This window comes from Lethenteron reissneri, chromosome 31 (assembly GCF_015708825.2).
Source record: "Lethenteron reissneri isolate LAM-NWPU_2019-01 chromosome 31, ASM1570882v1, whole genome shotgun sequence".
NCBI classification, from domain to species: domain Eukaryota; kingdom Metazoa; phylum Chordata; class Hyperoartia; order Petromyzontiformes; family Petromyzontidae; genus Lethenteron; species Lethenteron reissneri.
In genome coordinates this window covers 11,224,324-11,241,071 of record NC_083809.1, presented here as the reverse complement: position 1 = coordinate 11,241,071, position 16,748 = coordinate 11,224,324, and the positions used below count along the sequence as shown (strand labels likewise).

Here is a 16,748-nt window from a genome sequence, read left to right as displayed (position 1 = left end):
CCTCTCCTCGCCCGCTCGTGGTGGCACCAGTTGCGAGCCCTGAACCCGAGCTACCGCGTGGCACGGGGGGCCGTTGCCGCGTGTTCGGCTGGCGGAGGGAGGGAGACCACGTGGCCGTCATCGCTCGCCCTCGATATCGGTGTCGCGTTGAATTACCGCCGGAAAATCTCCGCTGTCAACGTTTTCACCTGCCGCAGATTTATTCTGTTGCACGGCTGCCGCAGCCGCCGGCGCGCGCGCGCGAGAGACAGAGGGGGAGAGAGACGCGCGTCACGTGACGCGAGAGAGACGTCCGCACGCACGCGGCGGAACGCAGCGGTCCAGGTGGCGTGGCCGTCGTTCGATGGCCGAGTCGCTTGCACGAAAACATCTCGGGCGAAATGCCCCACCCTCCCCCCTCCCCGAGTTTCCTGCCCAAATGACGTTCGCGTCCGGTGTTTTGTACAACTGGCCACCGAAGTCGGAGGGCACGGGACAAACCGCCTGGCCACCGGGTGCGTAGATTTCTCTAAGCCGTGTTCCCTAGTCTCCGGGGCGGTGGATGGCACGGGGTCGCGCGCTACCCGGCGTGGAAGAGAAGGGGGCCGTGCAGTGCCGAGGCCGGGTTCACGACCTGGAGAAGTGTTGCGCGCGTTAGACGATGATCTGGCTTCAGGGTGGCCTGCGGTTGTGTGGCACGCCGCACGACCGGCTGGGAGCGGATTGCTCGTCGCCCCGTGCTCCAGCTGCCAAGATTGTACTCTCAGAGACTCTTTATCTCGTTTAACCTCACTCATTCCCTCGGGGCGCCACAGGTCAGTGGAAGCAGCATGCTGCGAGCTGAGCCGTGGGTATTGCTGTTGTGGCGTGCCTTCTGGACCAGAGCCACGTCTACGCACTCCAAAAGACAAAGGTCCCCCGTATAGTCTTAACAGACTGATGGGGCAAGTGCTGTTAGCACAGTCTCATGCACAGCCTCACAGACAGCCGCACACACAGCTTCACACAGTTTCACACACAGCCTCACACGCAAGCCACACACACAGCCTCACAGTTTCACACACAGCCTCACACGCAAGCCACACACACAGCCTCACACAGTTTCACAGACAACCTCACACACAGCCTCACACGCAAGCTTCACACAGTTTCACACACAGCCTCACACGCAAGCCACACACACAGCCTCACACAGTTTCACACACAGCCTCACACGCAAGCCACACACACAGCCTCACAGTTTCACACACAGCCTCACACACAAGCCACACACACAGCCTCACACAGTTTCACACACAGCCTCACACGCAAGCTTCACACCTTCGCACAGCCCGCGTGCTGCTGCCACCTGCGTGGTCTGACACCTGAAGGCAGCAGAGGTGACCCAGGTGGAGGCGTCTGTTGCTCGGAGAGCTCCGTGTTCGTTGCAGGCAGATTTTGCGACTGGTTCTCTCGTCGTGTGCACATTTGAGTTATTGTTATTGCCGTTGAGTTATTGTCCGCTTCAGAGTCCTCCCCCTGTCTCACGGCTCGTGTGCCACGCCGCCTTTGGGCGTTTTTCAGCGTCGGCTGCTTTAGCTGCTCAGACGTCGGTCACGGCGGTTTAGTTATTCGGCGTCATAGATGTAAGCTTCAAGGGATACCGTGTAATTCGGTGACTGTACCACAGTGGTGTAATGTTTTATAATATTGTACTTTAACGGAAATTAATTGCATCTCTTATAGCAAACCGTATTTACAAATATATATTTTTAAAAGTCCTGGATAAAGCTGTTAAACCGCAAATTGAACACCCAAATCTCCCGCGCGAAACGTGGATTCGGCACGCGTTTTTGAGGTTGCGACACGCTCTGTGTGTGGATGCAGCCGTGTGATATCAGCCGTGGCCTCCAGGTTCCAGTGTAGGACTTGACACCCCGGGGCCAGGCATTGCCCGTTCCAGCGGTATAGCAAGCGGTGCTGCGGCCACACTGCGGGGAGGCCTCAACCCTCACCGCCACCCCAGTGGCCCGTGGCCAGGGCTTAGCGGGGAGTCTCTGCCAGCGCTATTTTTACAGCTGCTGGCTTCACACGGAGCGGTTGAGGTGCACAACAAACGACGGGGGTTTCGAGCTGTAACCCAAGAGTTCCAAAGGCAACAAGAGGCGTGCGGTGCGACACCCCGGCTCCTCTCTCGGCCGTGACATTAGGGCTGGCACCATTCGCGCGGCGTGGTGAGCCTGCCAACACCAGGCACTGCCACGTTGGGCCCATCCCCAAAATACAAATAAACTTGTTGCCATGCTCGGCTAACGCCATGAATGTCGTGAGATCATTGTTTCCCAAAAAAAAAGTACAACGGTCAAAATCGGAGTCAGAATATTTGTACGGGAGGAACCCGATGAGCTATAAAGCAATTTTTCACAGATGTCCACTAATTTCAAACTCATTTTGCAGTTCACAGATCTTAGGCCAGTGGTGGACATTCACATTTTTATGACGGGGGGAGGGGGGTATGTTCTGGGGGGGGGGGGGTATTTTCTTGGCTTCCCCCACAATGTGGCACTTCGCCTAAAAGTACCCACACAGTGTGACTGTAGCGGGAGGCCAAGCTGAGTGACAGATTGTAACGAACAGCCGACCTGTGACAACCCCAACGTTGCACGCGAGCCCCGGCTAGGCCTTTAAGCGCTTTTAATGAGCTCATCGTACTTCGCGATGGAGTTTCAGCGAATGGATCGTGGACCCCGTGTGAATGAGCCCTGCAATATTATTAGCCATGGTTTGACGGGGGGGGGGGGGGGCATCATTGCCCCACGCGTAAATGCCAAAATGCCAGCACGGAGAGATACTCTGTAATCACACACGCCCTTTCCAAATTAAAACGCTTGCTGAACTCTTGTAATGTGGTCACGAAAGCATTCTGAAAGGCGCTGCCAAGGTCTGATGTTGATACAGCTGGACATTTTATTGGCTATTTTCAGGAACTAGTTTGTTATATATTTTTTTTTATTTGACGATGGCTCAGAAGCACCGGGGTTGGTGTGTGAGGTCTTAAAAGAGGCCCTGTTTTTGTCGGCGTTTATGAGACGCCTCGCAGGCTCCGGGGAACGCCTGCGGAGCGTGTGATGACTGGCTCGATAGATTTCTTTTTTCCCTGTGATTTCAAATTCCCGCGTCGCTTCCTCGAGACTCAAATTGACCGATCTCTCAAAACGGCGCGCTCGGCGATGATTCTGTTTGTATGCGACGCGGCCGCCGCTCGTTGACAACGGCGCATCTCCCGTCGTTGTCGGCCGTTGCCGCCGCCCCCCCCCCCCCGCCGCCCTCCGGGAACGCGTCGTTTGATCTCCGCCGGGTACATTCACCCGAGCCGCCATGTGCGCGCGTAATGTCACGGCCGTAAACATGCGCTATCCGATATTGGCGCTCGCTCGGGAAATATTTTTCAAGTGCGCACACTTGTGGGTTGTCATGGCGATGCGGCGCTGTAAGTTATGGGGGGGGGGGTGTTTCCCCCCCGGAAACGTCCACCTGCACGGTGTGCGAGCAACAGGCCCGCGAGCCTTCGCGTGTTTTATTGATCGCAGAGCGGAGGGGGGTGTAGACGGTTATCGCGCGCTTGCAGATCGATGGTCTCACCTGCCCGCGCGACGCGGGGATCGGAGCGGCGCGGAGGCCTCGCTCCCCCGGGGAAGGGGGGGGGGGTCCTCTGGCAGCGTTCCCCCCCAGTTCACCGAGCATCGCGGTTATCGAGAAAACAATTAAAAGCTTAACCATCCTCGCAGATGTTGGAGCTCGGACGCGACGCCGCGAGTTTATTAAGTCGGATGTTCGTGACAACGATGCGGGGAGCTGCCGGCATTTTATTTAATAAGTGAGACATTTCGACTAACAGGCAGGAACGGTGCAGTGACCGTCCGTCTGAATTTCCCCACCGCCGACCCCCAACAGCCTCAATCAGGGACAGGGCCAGTGGAGAGGAGGAGGAGATGGGGGGAGGGCGGCAGACGGGAAGAGCTGTTTATGCCCACGCCTCAAGTCGCAATCTGACCCAAGAATCAATACATTCCAGATGCGAGTCTCAAAATACGCCCATGACCTTTTGCGTGATACCTGACTTTCCGTGACGTGACCGTGGAGAGATTTCACCACGACGACGGCGATCGCTAACGCCCTAAGCGGGAGCAGTCTTGACGCGTCAAACTAGAATAATAATAATTATAATGATGATGAGGGGTTGCCACGCCACAATGTCGTCGCGGATGTTGATATTTTCATCTGCGCTCGGGGTGTTGATTTAATAAAGGCGAGTTTTCAGCAGCGGCAGCGGCCGGTGGTGAGGGAGGGAGGGAGACCGCGCCATGGTTGGCGCGTCCGCCCCTGCGTGTCCCTCGCTTGGTGCCTCGACTTCTTCAGCGCCAATTAAAATCTCTCGCTCGACCCAAGAGCGGAATTAAGAGGGTTGTGCGTCGGGGGCAAACGAGGGCACACGTCGCCGCCGCCGCAGTGAGAGTCGATGGCACTCGCTTGCGTCCGTGGCAACTCTTTAAGGGGCTCGTGAGCCGTTTGCAGTCGTGAGCACAACGGCAAATTGGTTTCCCGCTTATGCCAGCGTGCACCAGAACTCGCCCCCTCGTGCACGACACAAGGCCCTGTTGGAAATTCCACGTTCCTCTGACATGAGTATGTTTAATGCGTGCACAGAGAGTTGTAATATGGCTCGGGATATTGCACATTGAGTGTCGCACGAGCTAAACAATCATGACATTTCACGGAGCACGTATGCGAATCTGCTGCTGGATGAGGGCCGTGCGGGCATTGTTTGACCATACTTCACCACGCTGGTCAATACGGGTTGGTGAAGGCAAGGAGCATAGCCACGTGGGCACGGTACAGCACAACACGAGAAGTTGCTGCACTGCCGGCTGGTGACAACGTAGCCCCCCGCGCCGGGCCGTTCATTTTTGCGGCGAAGGTCGCTCATCTAAGCGCTACCCCACAGGCTCAACGCCCGCTTAGCTTCTCAGACCTGACGAGCCCGGGTGCGTTACCGGCTCTGGAATGGGCCGCCCCCTTCTCGCAGGGGTACCCGTGACGGAGCACGGGGCGCGCCTTGAGGCCGTGTTGTCGCTGGCGACGCCCTGGGTCCGCGTGCCCTGCCCGAGAGGTCTCTGGGAGCATCGGGCGGCGTGCGGACCGACGGGCTCGGGAGCTCCGGAGGGTCACCCGCGGGGTGAGCCGCGTGCCCCCCCCCCCCCCGCGTGCCCCCCCCCCCCCGCGTGCCCCCCCCCCCGGCCCCCCCCCCCGCGTGCCCCCACCCGCGCGCTCCGTGGCACGCGAGCGCGCCGTCGCGCGCGCGTTTGTTGGAGCGATCTCTCGTAAAACGCCGCGACCCTTGCAGCGTCAATTATCCGACATTAGCAGCGGGGGTCGAAGGCTGGTGCTGTAATTATTTAATTACATTTCCACATGAGGGACGTTTCTAGTTAAAGGTTAACAAAGAGGGTGACGCCGCTTTGTCGCGCGCGGCGATCTTATCTGCGCGGGCATCACACGATCGCGCTCAACGCCGTAGACAGCGACCGCTAATTAGACACGCTGGTGCATTAGGGGCAGACATTCATAATTGTTAGCGCCGATGAACGCTGGAAGGGTGGTTCTGCGCGCTGGCGAGGGTCTCTGCCAAAAGGACGTGGGGTATATTTAGCGTCAAAGAAAAGTTATCCGGCTCGATCCCTTCTCAATCCTTTTTCAATTCTCAATGCTTCTCATTTGTCACTGCTGAGACACAACTTTTCCGCTGGCCAAGCCAAGATGTCCAATTATATGAAGATAAAATTGGGAGGGGGTTGAGAAGCCTTTGCAGAATACTGGTGGAATATAAATTCGCAGTTAATGTATGGACCGGAGCTTGTGCGGAGACAATCCAAGGGTGACGGGCAGACTGCTCGTGACAGCGGCGCACAGTTTGCCCACCGCCGTGACAGCGGCTGCACCCACCGGGCCCTCCACATCGCCTGGTATGCGGGAGGTCGGGGGTTCGATCCCGACCCTGACGCCTGCTGCTGCTGAATATTTGGAATTTGCGGTGTCTCTCTCTCTCATCATCATCACGGTGGCTAGGAGATGTTAACTACCTTGCCCGGTATACAGGAAGGCGTGGGTTTGATCCCGATCCTGACGCCTGCTGCTGAATATTTGGAACTTGCAGTGTTTCTCTCTCATCATCATCACGGTGGCTAGGAGATGTTAACTACCTCGCCTGGTATACAGGAAGGCGTGGGTTTGATCCCGATCCTGACGCCTGCTGCTGAATATTTGGAACTTGCAGTGTTTCTCTCTCATCATCATCACGGTGGCTAGGAGATGTTAACTACCTCGCCTGGTATACAGGAAGGCGTGGGTTTGATCCCGATCCTGACGCCTGCTGCTGAATATTTGGAACTTGCAGTGTTTCTCTCTCATCATCATCACGGTGGCTAGGAGATGTTAACTACCTCGCCTGGTATACAGGAGGACGTGTGTTCGATCCCGACCCTGACGCCTGTATATTTGGAGTTTGCGTGTCTCTCTCTCCCCGTGGTCGCGTATACAAACATGCATTGAGATTATTTAGATTATTTTGGTGCTATAAATGTTCAAATGATAGGGAACTTTGTTGAGCTATCATTTGTGGCCAGGTGGCTTCTGAAAAAAAAGTTAATACCTCAATGGGCTTCGCCTGGTGGGATGGGGATGGTTTAGTGTTATATTTGTATGTGTTTGGGTTATTTGTTTACCTTTCTTGTACTTTGCACTATAATCATGTTTTTGTACTGTTTGTTGGTGTAACATTGGACTCACCCCTTACTGGACATCTGTGAACAAAATGAGCTTTATAGCTCATCTGATTCCTACAGCATAAATAAATATTCTGATTCTGGATAGAATATTCTGACATCGTGGCTGTTCAAACGGACACCACGTGCAAAATGTTTCCACTTCCCACAGAAACAAGCTCTACATTTCACAAAATGAGCTCTTGATCTTGTTAAATACACTTTAGTTTAAAAGCCCCCATGATGTGGGAAGCCAAGGTGTGGAGGGGTGTTAGTGTGTAATTCAAAATCAATGCCAGAGAGAGGGGTTCCTGAAGCCTCGGCCTTGCCCTCTCCCACGCCCGCTCAGAAAGAGCGGCAGCGGCAGCAGCAGCAGCTGCTCAGCGCTGACAAACGCTCGCTCCACATTTATAGATAAAGGGGCACAATTTCACAAGAGAATTGTTTTATTTGTGGCGAAATTGAACGTCCGGCGCATGAACGTGCGTACCTGCTTCTGCCTCTAAACGCCGCGGCCTTGCACCGTTTGTTTCCATGCGACGAGAATCGTTCCCGGCTCGTGGCTGGTCGCTCCGGAGACCGTGACGGCGTTGGTTAAAGCATTCGGCAAGGGAGTCGCCTCCCCCCCGAGCCTCTGGGAACTCATTAGGAGTGGCCTCAGCTGGGCCCTCTGTATTTTTCAAACACAATTCATGCGCGCTCGAGTGAATTAATACAGTGCAATTTAAAATCACAATTCTGCCACCAGAGTCGTGCACTATAAATATACCTTTTTTGGAATAGCTTCAAATGCACGTGAAGATTCTAATACCCGGCCGGGTGGCTGAGCGGAAGAGCGAGCGGCTCGCAAGCGGAAAGGTTGCGAGTTCACATCCTGGTTGGGGTTTGATTTAACCCATCATCTCCGTAGGGTTGACAAAATGTGCGCGACTTTTCTGGCGAAATCAATATCGGTTGTCCTAAGGTTCGACTCATCCCTGTCATAGGAATGTAGATTTTCCCACCGGTGGCTCAGGGCTGTTAAGAGGAGATGAGCATCGCATCAATGCTCGTTTGAGCAGGAAACCACATGGACTCGTTTTATAATTCATGCTCAAACCGCAAAGTAAATAATCTCAAGGAGAACTTGGGATGAACATTTTTTTTATGCACGAATGAAGTGGACTGATCACGCGAGGCTGCGGCCAGACACGAAGGCCCGGCCCCCCGCATCCTGTGGCAGTTTTATGGAGCAGCCTCCACCCCTGTCTGCTATTTTGTCCAATGTGAGTCACACTAATGAAGGATCATCAATATGTGAGCGTTTAATACCCAGCAATGAAAATGTCCACGCATTCCCGGTGTCGGAGCAGCGGTTGGGGGCGGGAGTCGGAGGGGGGGGGGGTGATTCGCAAGCTGCGGTAATTGATGACACCGCGGCCGATGCAATTGACTCAAAATCAGATGAGTCCCGTTTTTTAAAGAGCCTCAATTCATCAATATATCCCTGGTGTCGGGAGAATGGCTCTAATCCGGCCGAATCAATGCACGCGGTGGCTAAGCACGGCGAGCAGCTGAGTGGTTCAGGATAGCAGCGGCGTAAAGATGTTACGAGGTTTTTGGAATGAAGCCGTTCAACTGTCAGAGCACATTGTAAATAGAAACGCTCTCCCCGGCCAGGGTCAGGGTAATTCCTTGCGTCGCTCAGATTAACTGCAACACTTTGTCACGGACACACGGTATAATTAAAGGAAGGTAATTGGATCCGGGCAAAATAAGAGCCCCGGATCAAGTGCAAAATGTGTTTTTGTTCATCGCTTACAAAATACGGTCCAACGATGGAACGCGTTCCACTTGCGAGGCTTGCGTGGCCAAAGCGCCGGCGTTGCCGGGCGTGCGCCGAAGGCTCACGAAGCGGAGCACGACGCTCGCGGAGTGGAGCGCGCCCAAGGCTCGCCTAGCGGCAGCCTAATTAGGGAATCGGTGGACGGGCGGCGATCATCCGTGGGCCGCTCGGCGACGCTGACAGCTCTGGAGTGAGCGCGGCAGCTTCTGTCCATCAAGCGGCGGAGGCCGCACGGAGCGAGGCGGCGGCGGCGGCGGTGTCGCCGCGCGATGGAATCAAAGGGGGGGTAGAGATAAGCAGAGGCAGCTGGGCTGCCCCCTGTGGGCCCCATGGGGGCTCATCACCCCGGCACCCACCGTCGTCGCCCTTACCTACCCCGCACAGCCTCGGCAGCAGCCGTCAGTGAAGCCGCCGCCGCCGCCTTAACGGAGGACCTTTCACAGATTTATCTTCTCGGTTTTGAAATTGACTGGTGAGTTCATCCGATCGTAAACGGGACTGGACATCGTGTCCGAGATGTTTACGTGTTTTTCCAACATCTGTTGTCTATTGTCGCGTGCTGACGGTTCGTTGGCGGCATGGGCGCCGGGTTCTTTTTCGCACGGCAGCTCGGTCAGGCCGAGGCCCCCACCGCCTGTGTCCACGCGGCACGCTGGGGGCCCCTCGCCGCGCGCGCGTCGCTGCGACCACGTGATTCACGCCCGTCACCCCGCGGTGCCACAGCGATGACATCCGCCCGGCCCTCTGCACGCGAGGGTCGGTGCCGCCGTGTACTCCAGGGGCTCAGCGAGGACAATTGAAGCGCAAACGCCAACTTCGGTGCGACCCTGAGCGCGATGAGCGAGGGATGGGGGGGGGGGGGCATGCACTGCCCGACCTCTGGCTTGGAGAGCCCCTGTCTAGGCTCAGGAGGCGGCATCGGATTTTTCCTGCGTCTCCCCGGGGGGGTTGGAGGGGGCAGGAACCCGGGACCTCTGTGGGCTGTTGGCTCAATACTCTGACATCATCGCGAGTTAGCCCGCTAAGCCCGTTGAGCCCCCCCCCCCCCCTCTGTAGCCACATTTTCGAATTGAATAGCGTGTTTATACATGGCAAAGTAGCCGAGTTTTTGCTGTTGTCTTTAATTATCCGATCCGTGTGACCGCGTGGCGTGATAATCGTTTTGCTATTAAGTCGGCGCGATTTTACATGCACAGTTCCTCCGCTTTCAGTCTGCTCATAGCTGACTACGAAAACACACGAATGGAGGGAAGTTAAAGAAGGGTGCAGTGGCCAGAGCACATGGCTCACAACCGGGGATCCACTCGGCCCATCAACCCTTTCAAACCACTCTGTGGGATGTCAGCAGTACTGAGAATAGACTTTCCCCAACCAGAGGATAGTGGAATGTCTGACACCTGCTCAGCGCTGTGAGTATTAAATGAGCACCTTTGCGATGCTTGCTTGATCGGCAATGGACTTTGGCTCAGGACACGGAACGACCCTGACGGCGGTCGCGGTTGCGCAGGAAACTCCGAGGGCATCTGAGATGTCAAGGAGCCTCTGGAGGCTGTGAGGCGTTGCTAGGAGGCGATGAAGTCCTGTGACCCAAGCGGACGACGCGGTCTTTAAACAGCCTCAGGCTCCCTGTCGGTCTTATCGGATTTTTTTTTAATTCATCAGTTAATGAGAACACAGTGCGCAATGGACGCGGGGTGTTGAAGTAAATTAACACTCTTCTGCAGCGTGGGTCGGCCCGCGAGAAAGAGAGGACCGGCAAATGTCAACTTGTCAGGGCAGGCTCTTCCCCTCCCCGCTGCTGGGAACGCGACATTTAATCCCTCACCATCTAAACTCGGGAAGTTACGAGGTCACTCGACGTTCAAAGTCAAGCAGAGAAACTGAAACAAAGGGACTTTGTTCATGCGGGAAACTCCAGAAGCCTTCGGCGCGAGCACGGCACTCACAACGCGATCTCGTGGCCATGTGGAGGAGACGACTTGCCAATCACGCGCATGGGTATCGCGCATGTGATGTTCAGGGGTGACGTGGGCAGACGATGTGCTGCTGCTGCTGCTGCTGCTGCTGCCCTGAGTGAGGTCAAGCTCTGTATCCTCTGCGCGCGTCTGCTGCTCGCCGTCTCGTGATATCTCTTAAAGTGGCGGCGGATAGCGCGCCGTGGAGGTGCGCAGGCGCTTGGCAAGGACGGTGCGTTGCATCCCCTCGCTCCGCTGAACGGATTCTGCGCGGCGCCTCACTCGAGCGCATCTCGTTGCCCATCGACCAATGACCTCGTGACCCTACCGGTAACCGGGCAGCCCTCTCTCTGTCGCAGGGTGGCTTGCTGCCGACTTCTCTGCAGTGGAGGCAGCGAAAGCGTCGCGTCCTGCGCCGCGTGGCGTGTTGTGCGTCGTGACGAGGAGCGCTCTGCGAGGCTGCCCCCCTCCATCCCCTATATCTGCGTGACATCTGTGAAAAGAGCTTCATAGGCTAGTGATATTTCTCTAGTGTCAATAAATATTCCGATTCTGCGTGAGCTCGAAGCGGTGGCAGCCCTCGGCGGAGGAGGCGGCGTGGCAACTGAGTCGGCGAAGGTGGCCACGGTGTTATCGATTTCTCAGATTCCTGATGTTGCCTGGATGATGCATATCGCTGCCCCGGTGTTTTTCACCACTTTGGCACGTGCGCCATTCAAGAGAGAGCACGGTTTTAATGGGCTGCGTAAGGAACGAAGACTCAACCCCGCAGACTGAACAAGACCGCGCGCGGTGTGCACCATCATGACAACTGCACTCATCTGGTCTTGATCCACTGCTGTTTAATGACCTCTGTTGCTGATAGGAAGGAACCTTCACGAACACCGCTTGGCTCATCCCTGTGCCGTGCGATTAAAGCAGAGATGCCGTGCTGAGAACGCACGCGCGGTCGTTTTGAATCCGCTCTGGGATTTCTTGAAGCCGAGGACAGTGCCGGAGCGCGAAAGCCACAATTATCAGCGAGCGGCCGTTCCAGTTGGCGTCCGTCCCCTTTCACCCTCCGTCTCGCCTTGGCTAATTTGAGCTCGTGGCAGCCTTGATGCGCGTGTGACTAAACGGCATGAAAGCCTCACCTCTGCACGGCCAATTAATCCTCGCGTAATCCTCGTCCTGCCACGCAGCATATTCACGGAGCGGCAGCCAGCGCAGCCGACCCCGGTCTCCTCCTCCACAATTTCGGATTCACTCAGCGCCTACAAATAAGTATCTCAAGTTGCTCGAGCGCATGCATTTGTGATTAAAACATTAAATACACTCTTACGCTCGTATGATCCCGCAACAACATTCTCGCCCGTGCTTTGTTCCCGCGAACTGAATAGATTCTTCGTGCACGTGCATTTTCACACATTTGTGAGCAATTCGTAGCTCTCTGTTGCGGCAACTCTGCCTGCACGTGCTCTGCGGGCCACTGCTGCCGCGCACGCCCGCAAGAAGCGCTTTCGCACGGGTTGTGTTACCGCGCGGTGGGTCGTCCGCGAACATGTTTTTTACAGTTCGCAGTGGTCTGTGGGGTCCGCAGACAGGTTGGGAACCACTGTCCTAGGCCATTACCGCAGAGACATGATGGCCGAACCCAGGGTGGTCGAGTTTGGCCTTCTGCCAACCAGTTTACCAGCGACCGTCACCCATGGCAGCAGCAGCCACCGTCACCGGCGCCCTGGCGGCCGCTGCCACCACCCGCGTGAGTGGCCGTGCATCCTGGAGACAAAATCACGGCTCCTTTCTCTCCCTGCCGCTCTCAGAGTCAAGGTCCACCCAGGCCACGAGTGCCGCCGCTACCCCCCCCCCTCCCCGACGCCCAGCCCCCCCACTCTCGACTTCAACTCACCCTCCCTTTGTCTCCCGGGCCGTGCGAGCGCAGCAACCCGCGATGCCGCCGTGGCGACGGTGTCGTCTTTGAGCGGCCGAGCAGCGCTAACGTTCCCTCCCACCTCACGCCGACGCCGCGCTCGCTTGATGAATTACCAGGCGCAGAGCCGACAGGCAGAATGACTGATGACGGCTAAAAACGAGATATAATCCAGGCGGCGCAGGCAGATGGAAAATTGTAAGGGCCTCGTTCAAGGAATGCGCGTGCATTTTTTTTATCTGTTTCATATTTTTTTTTATCGGTGATGGGAGGAGAGCGCTTGAGATCCGTGGCGCTCGTGGAGAAACGGCACGCAGAGGGTGCGTGGTGTCAGTCAGGCACCGTGGTTGTTTACAGTGTGTGCTCGCTCACCGCCGTCTCTGCTGTTTATTTCTTAATCAGCAAGGAGTGGGGTGTTTTTCGTTGTTTGTATTCCAGGCATTATTGGGAGGCGCCCTGAGCAACCGCAGCGATTGTCATCAATCGCCGCGCTCGCGGAAGACACTCAGGTCGCGTGCGTCTCGTTGGCGACGTCGAATAAACGCGTGGATTTTGTGTTTATGCTGCACCGAGGCTAAAATTAATGTCGTCCCAGCGCCACTGTCTATTATTACATTTCCCAATGTGCAAGCATTGACATTCGGGGTTGGGCAGTTGCTTAGCAGCCAGCGCGAGGTCAAGCCGCATGCCGCACTAGCGGCACGCTCACACTCGGCAGCCTCGGCCTCCAGCCTCAGGTGGCCAGGGGCCTCCAGCCCCAACCGCCCAGGGGGCCTTCAGCTTTGGGTGGCCAGGGGTCTTCCAGCCTCAACCGCCCAGGGGGTCTGCAGCCGCAGGTGGCTAGGGAGCCTCCAGCCTCAATCGCCTCGGGGACCTTCAGCCTGGGGTGGCCAGGGGGCCCCCAGCAAGCCAAATGGGCACCGTGCACTCCGGCGCGAAGGTCACGGGCCACCAATCACCGCCATCACCCCCTGCGCTCACCGGGGTGACGTTGATGGGTGACTTGGGGGACCGCGCTCAATGCGAGTCGCAAGCCAGAGCAGCTCCGCTGCCAAGAGTCGCAGCCAAAAAAGTCCGGGCTCATTTATTTTGTTAACTTTCAAAGTTAATTAGGGCCGAGGGGAGCAACGATCCGGTGGTCCCAGGATGGCACCTGGTGGCCCCGTGTCTGGGCGTGTGGTGACAGCAGAACGACCTCCCTTGGCCAGGCTGCACCCGATGACACAGACGTCCATCAGCGGCTGGCAAATGCAAGGCACCATGGTGCCAGAGTCTCGGGTTACACGTGCGGGTCACAACCAAATGCGTCTCTGTGTGTATACGTGGGTATTAATTTCCCCACTAAAAATGTGCCTGTCTGCATGCGTGCGTGTCTCTGTGCGGGCGTGCGCGGGTGTGTATCTGTACGCGTGGTTGTCTGCCGCATCCCTGCGCGTGCGTGCATGCGCTCGTGTCGCCGTACGTGCGTGGATGCCTGTGCGCGTGTCTTTGGGTGCGCGTGTGGGAACATCTGTTGGTTTGCGTGCGTGTGTGTACGCGTCAGCGCGTGTGTGTTCCTGTGCTCGTGCGTACGTGCGCTTGTGCGTGGGTGTGCCCGGCCCCGCTTGCGCGTGCGTGGCCTTGATGTGGCAGGGAGCCCGTGCCCAGCCGGACCCCTGCACGCGCCGCACGTCATGCAGCCCACCCTGAGCCTCAAGCCCTTCCTGCCGTTCCCCCTGGAGGCGGCCGCCACGCACACCCACGCCCTGCGCCTCTTCTCCGCCTTCCCGGCTGTGAGTTACCGCTCGCCTTCCGCGCGCTCTGCGTCGGCGCCGTCGTGTGTCGTGGGACAGCGCGGGAGGGGTGGTTTTTGCGCCAAGGTAAAGCGGCGGTGCCGAATTGGACAGAGGCAGTGCCTGGTACCGGGCAGCCGGTGATCTCTCTTATCCCCGTTGAGCCCCCGCGAAAACAGTTGCGGCCATGGCCTAGATTCACCGAGCCGCACGAGGGTTCCCGCGGTGATGGGAACCCTCTGCACCGCGGCTTTACTGCCGGAGCTAGGACAACGCAGACCATCAGGGACGCGGGTAAAGAGCGGGCAGCCGATTGGGGCCTGTGACCCGATGGGGAGCTGCCACGGTTTTTAACGAGGGGAGCTGCTGCCATAACAATCTTGGTTCGTGATTTTACTCCAGAATTTGATCACAAGTCTGTGGTAGAATTTAGATGTCTTCGAAGTGGATTCTCGAGGACGTCACTTGCAAGAACACGTGCTTGGCTTGCATAAAAAAACAACTGCCTCCCCGTACATTCTGAAACTTTTCAGTGGAGGCATCTTGTGTATTAACCGCGTGAAGCCGTATTAATATGTGGTCGGCGTGGTGATTCATGCACTGCACTGTGAACTCAGCATTGCTCTTCACAGCCAGTATCAGCGTTGAGTAACATCCGAAACCATCCTAATAACCCCCTTCATCAGCCCATGCTGACCAACATAGTGAAGTATAGTCGAACGTCCTCGAGGGATAAAGCATTGCGGAGGGGACCGTCATGAATTGGTGAATTGACAACTGTCATTGATTATACAATTCGTTAATTGCCATTAGGCTCTTTTAACGGAGCCGTTCATTCCAGTTGTTCTTTGAACCCTGGTCTCACTGGCAAGAGAGTTTCCAGGTTTCAATGAGATCCCGCGTTGTTATAAATACACATGATCTAACCGCCCGAGGCGACGGGCGCGTCAGCCCCGCGGTTAAATTTTCACATCCAAGTGTGTTAATAATTGCAAAAACATTTTTTTTAAACGCGCAAACACTTTCCTTGCTTTCGCTGCTTGTGGCCCAAGCCAGTGTTGACAGAGAGAATGAGCGCCGCCGTGCGTCTCCTCGTTTAACACCGGGGCCCGGCGCTAACCCAGTGCCCCCGGTGAACGTATTTCACTTTCGCACGTCGGCGCCGTCGCATTTCGCACCACGCCCGCTGCCAGCGTTCGCCCCCCCCCCCACTCCCCACCCCCCCCCCCTCGTGGCTTTGACACCGCGAGCACCCCACGCCACTTTGTACGGCACTTTGCTGGGTTGGGGGTGGAGGGGGTCTAAAGAAGTTAGGGGGAAAAAAACGTATCGATGTGCACATGTATTCCGTGACGCTTTCCCAACACAAGTTTTGTCTTGAACAGGATATAATTAGCTGCATGTATGTGTACGTATGTGTGTATGTATGTGTGTATGTATGTGTGTATGTGTGTATGTGTGTGTGTATGTGTGTGTGTATGTATGTGTGTATGTATGTGTGTATGTATGTGTGTATGTATGTGTGTATGTATGTGTGTATGGTTAACTTCTTTTTCACCGTACGTAGCCAATCGTGCTCATAGGAGGTGCGGGGGAAGGACAACAAACTAAACACGAAAAGCAGCTTTCAAGAAATGTGTTCAGCACCAGTGCAAATAGCATTTAGTATATTTTCAAATGCATTGCGGTCTCAAACTTTTTTTGGCGATGCTGCGGTCAACGAGGACGAAACTCCCGAATAGCGATGCCGCTGTACACTCGAGGTTCGTCCACGCCAGGTCATCTTCACAACGGTTCCAGTGCACCCCCCCCCCCCCGTTACTGGGCGGGCAGACGGACAGGGCTTTAAACCTTGGTCGGAGAGCTTTAAAGAGTAATCTGAACCCCACCCCTAGCTTTTAACCCGAGCCCCTATCTCGGCATTCCGCAGGGCAGTCTGTAGACGGCGCTGGCTGTCGGAGGCAATCTGTGTGCGGGCGCGTCCGTCAGACCGCGGCCAACCCGACACTCCACGTGGGACCTCGTGCAAAGTCGGTCTCAACGTGCATCTCCACGGCTAAGATCGAGCCGTCTCTACCCGTTGTGGCCTCTGGTTTTAACAGAGCTGGCTGCAGCGTTCCGTTGAACCCCTCGGGGTATAGCATGCGCTCGTCCCGAAACACGGCGTGTTTGGGGCCGCGGCGCCGAGCCCCGTGCCAGTGCCGTGTCAACTCCGGCGCGTTGTCGCGCCGTGCCGGGTAAATAAATAAATCTAGCACGAGGGGCTGGGCTTGTGCTGTCTGCTGACATGACGCACCTCAGTTTGGGAGGGCCGTCAATTCTTCTTCTTCCCAATATTTGGGGATGGATGGGAACCAGCCATATGCTTTGCCTTCTTAATTAAGAGCCTACACGGGTCCCCATGGCCACTTCCCCCCCCCCCCCGCCCCTCAACTTAACAAGTGTTCATCCACACCTGGATACCCATTGATTACTCATCGCCCACCTGTTGTGATTCATTTACATCAT

At 56.3% G+C, this 16,748-nt stretch overlaps 1 protein-coding gene across 6 annotated transcripts in view; it reads left to right on the top strand.

Moving 5' to 3' along the window:
* LOC133349799 (zinc finger protein 385D-like) overlaps positions 1–16,748 on the top strand; it is a 134,218-nt gene that overhangs the window by 72,672 nt on the left and 44,798 nt on the right. For 3 of the 6 annotated variants that reach the window (XM_061563565.1, XM_061563564.1, XM_061563563.1), the window contains exon 2: positions 14,101–14,240. The exons of 1 other annotated variant lie outside the window; for it this stretch is intronic. In XM_061563565.1, coding sequence (XP_061419549.1) covers positions 14,101–14,240 — 140 coding nt within the window. Of the gene's footprint in view, positions 1–9,001; positions 9,077–14,011; positions 14,241–16,748 lie in introns of those variants that run through there. 2 more of the 6 variants (XM_061563566.1, XM_061563568.1) reach the window with 2 other exon arrangements.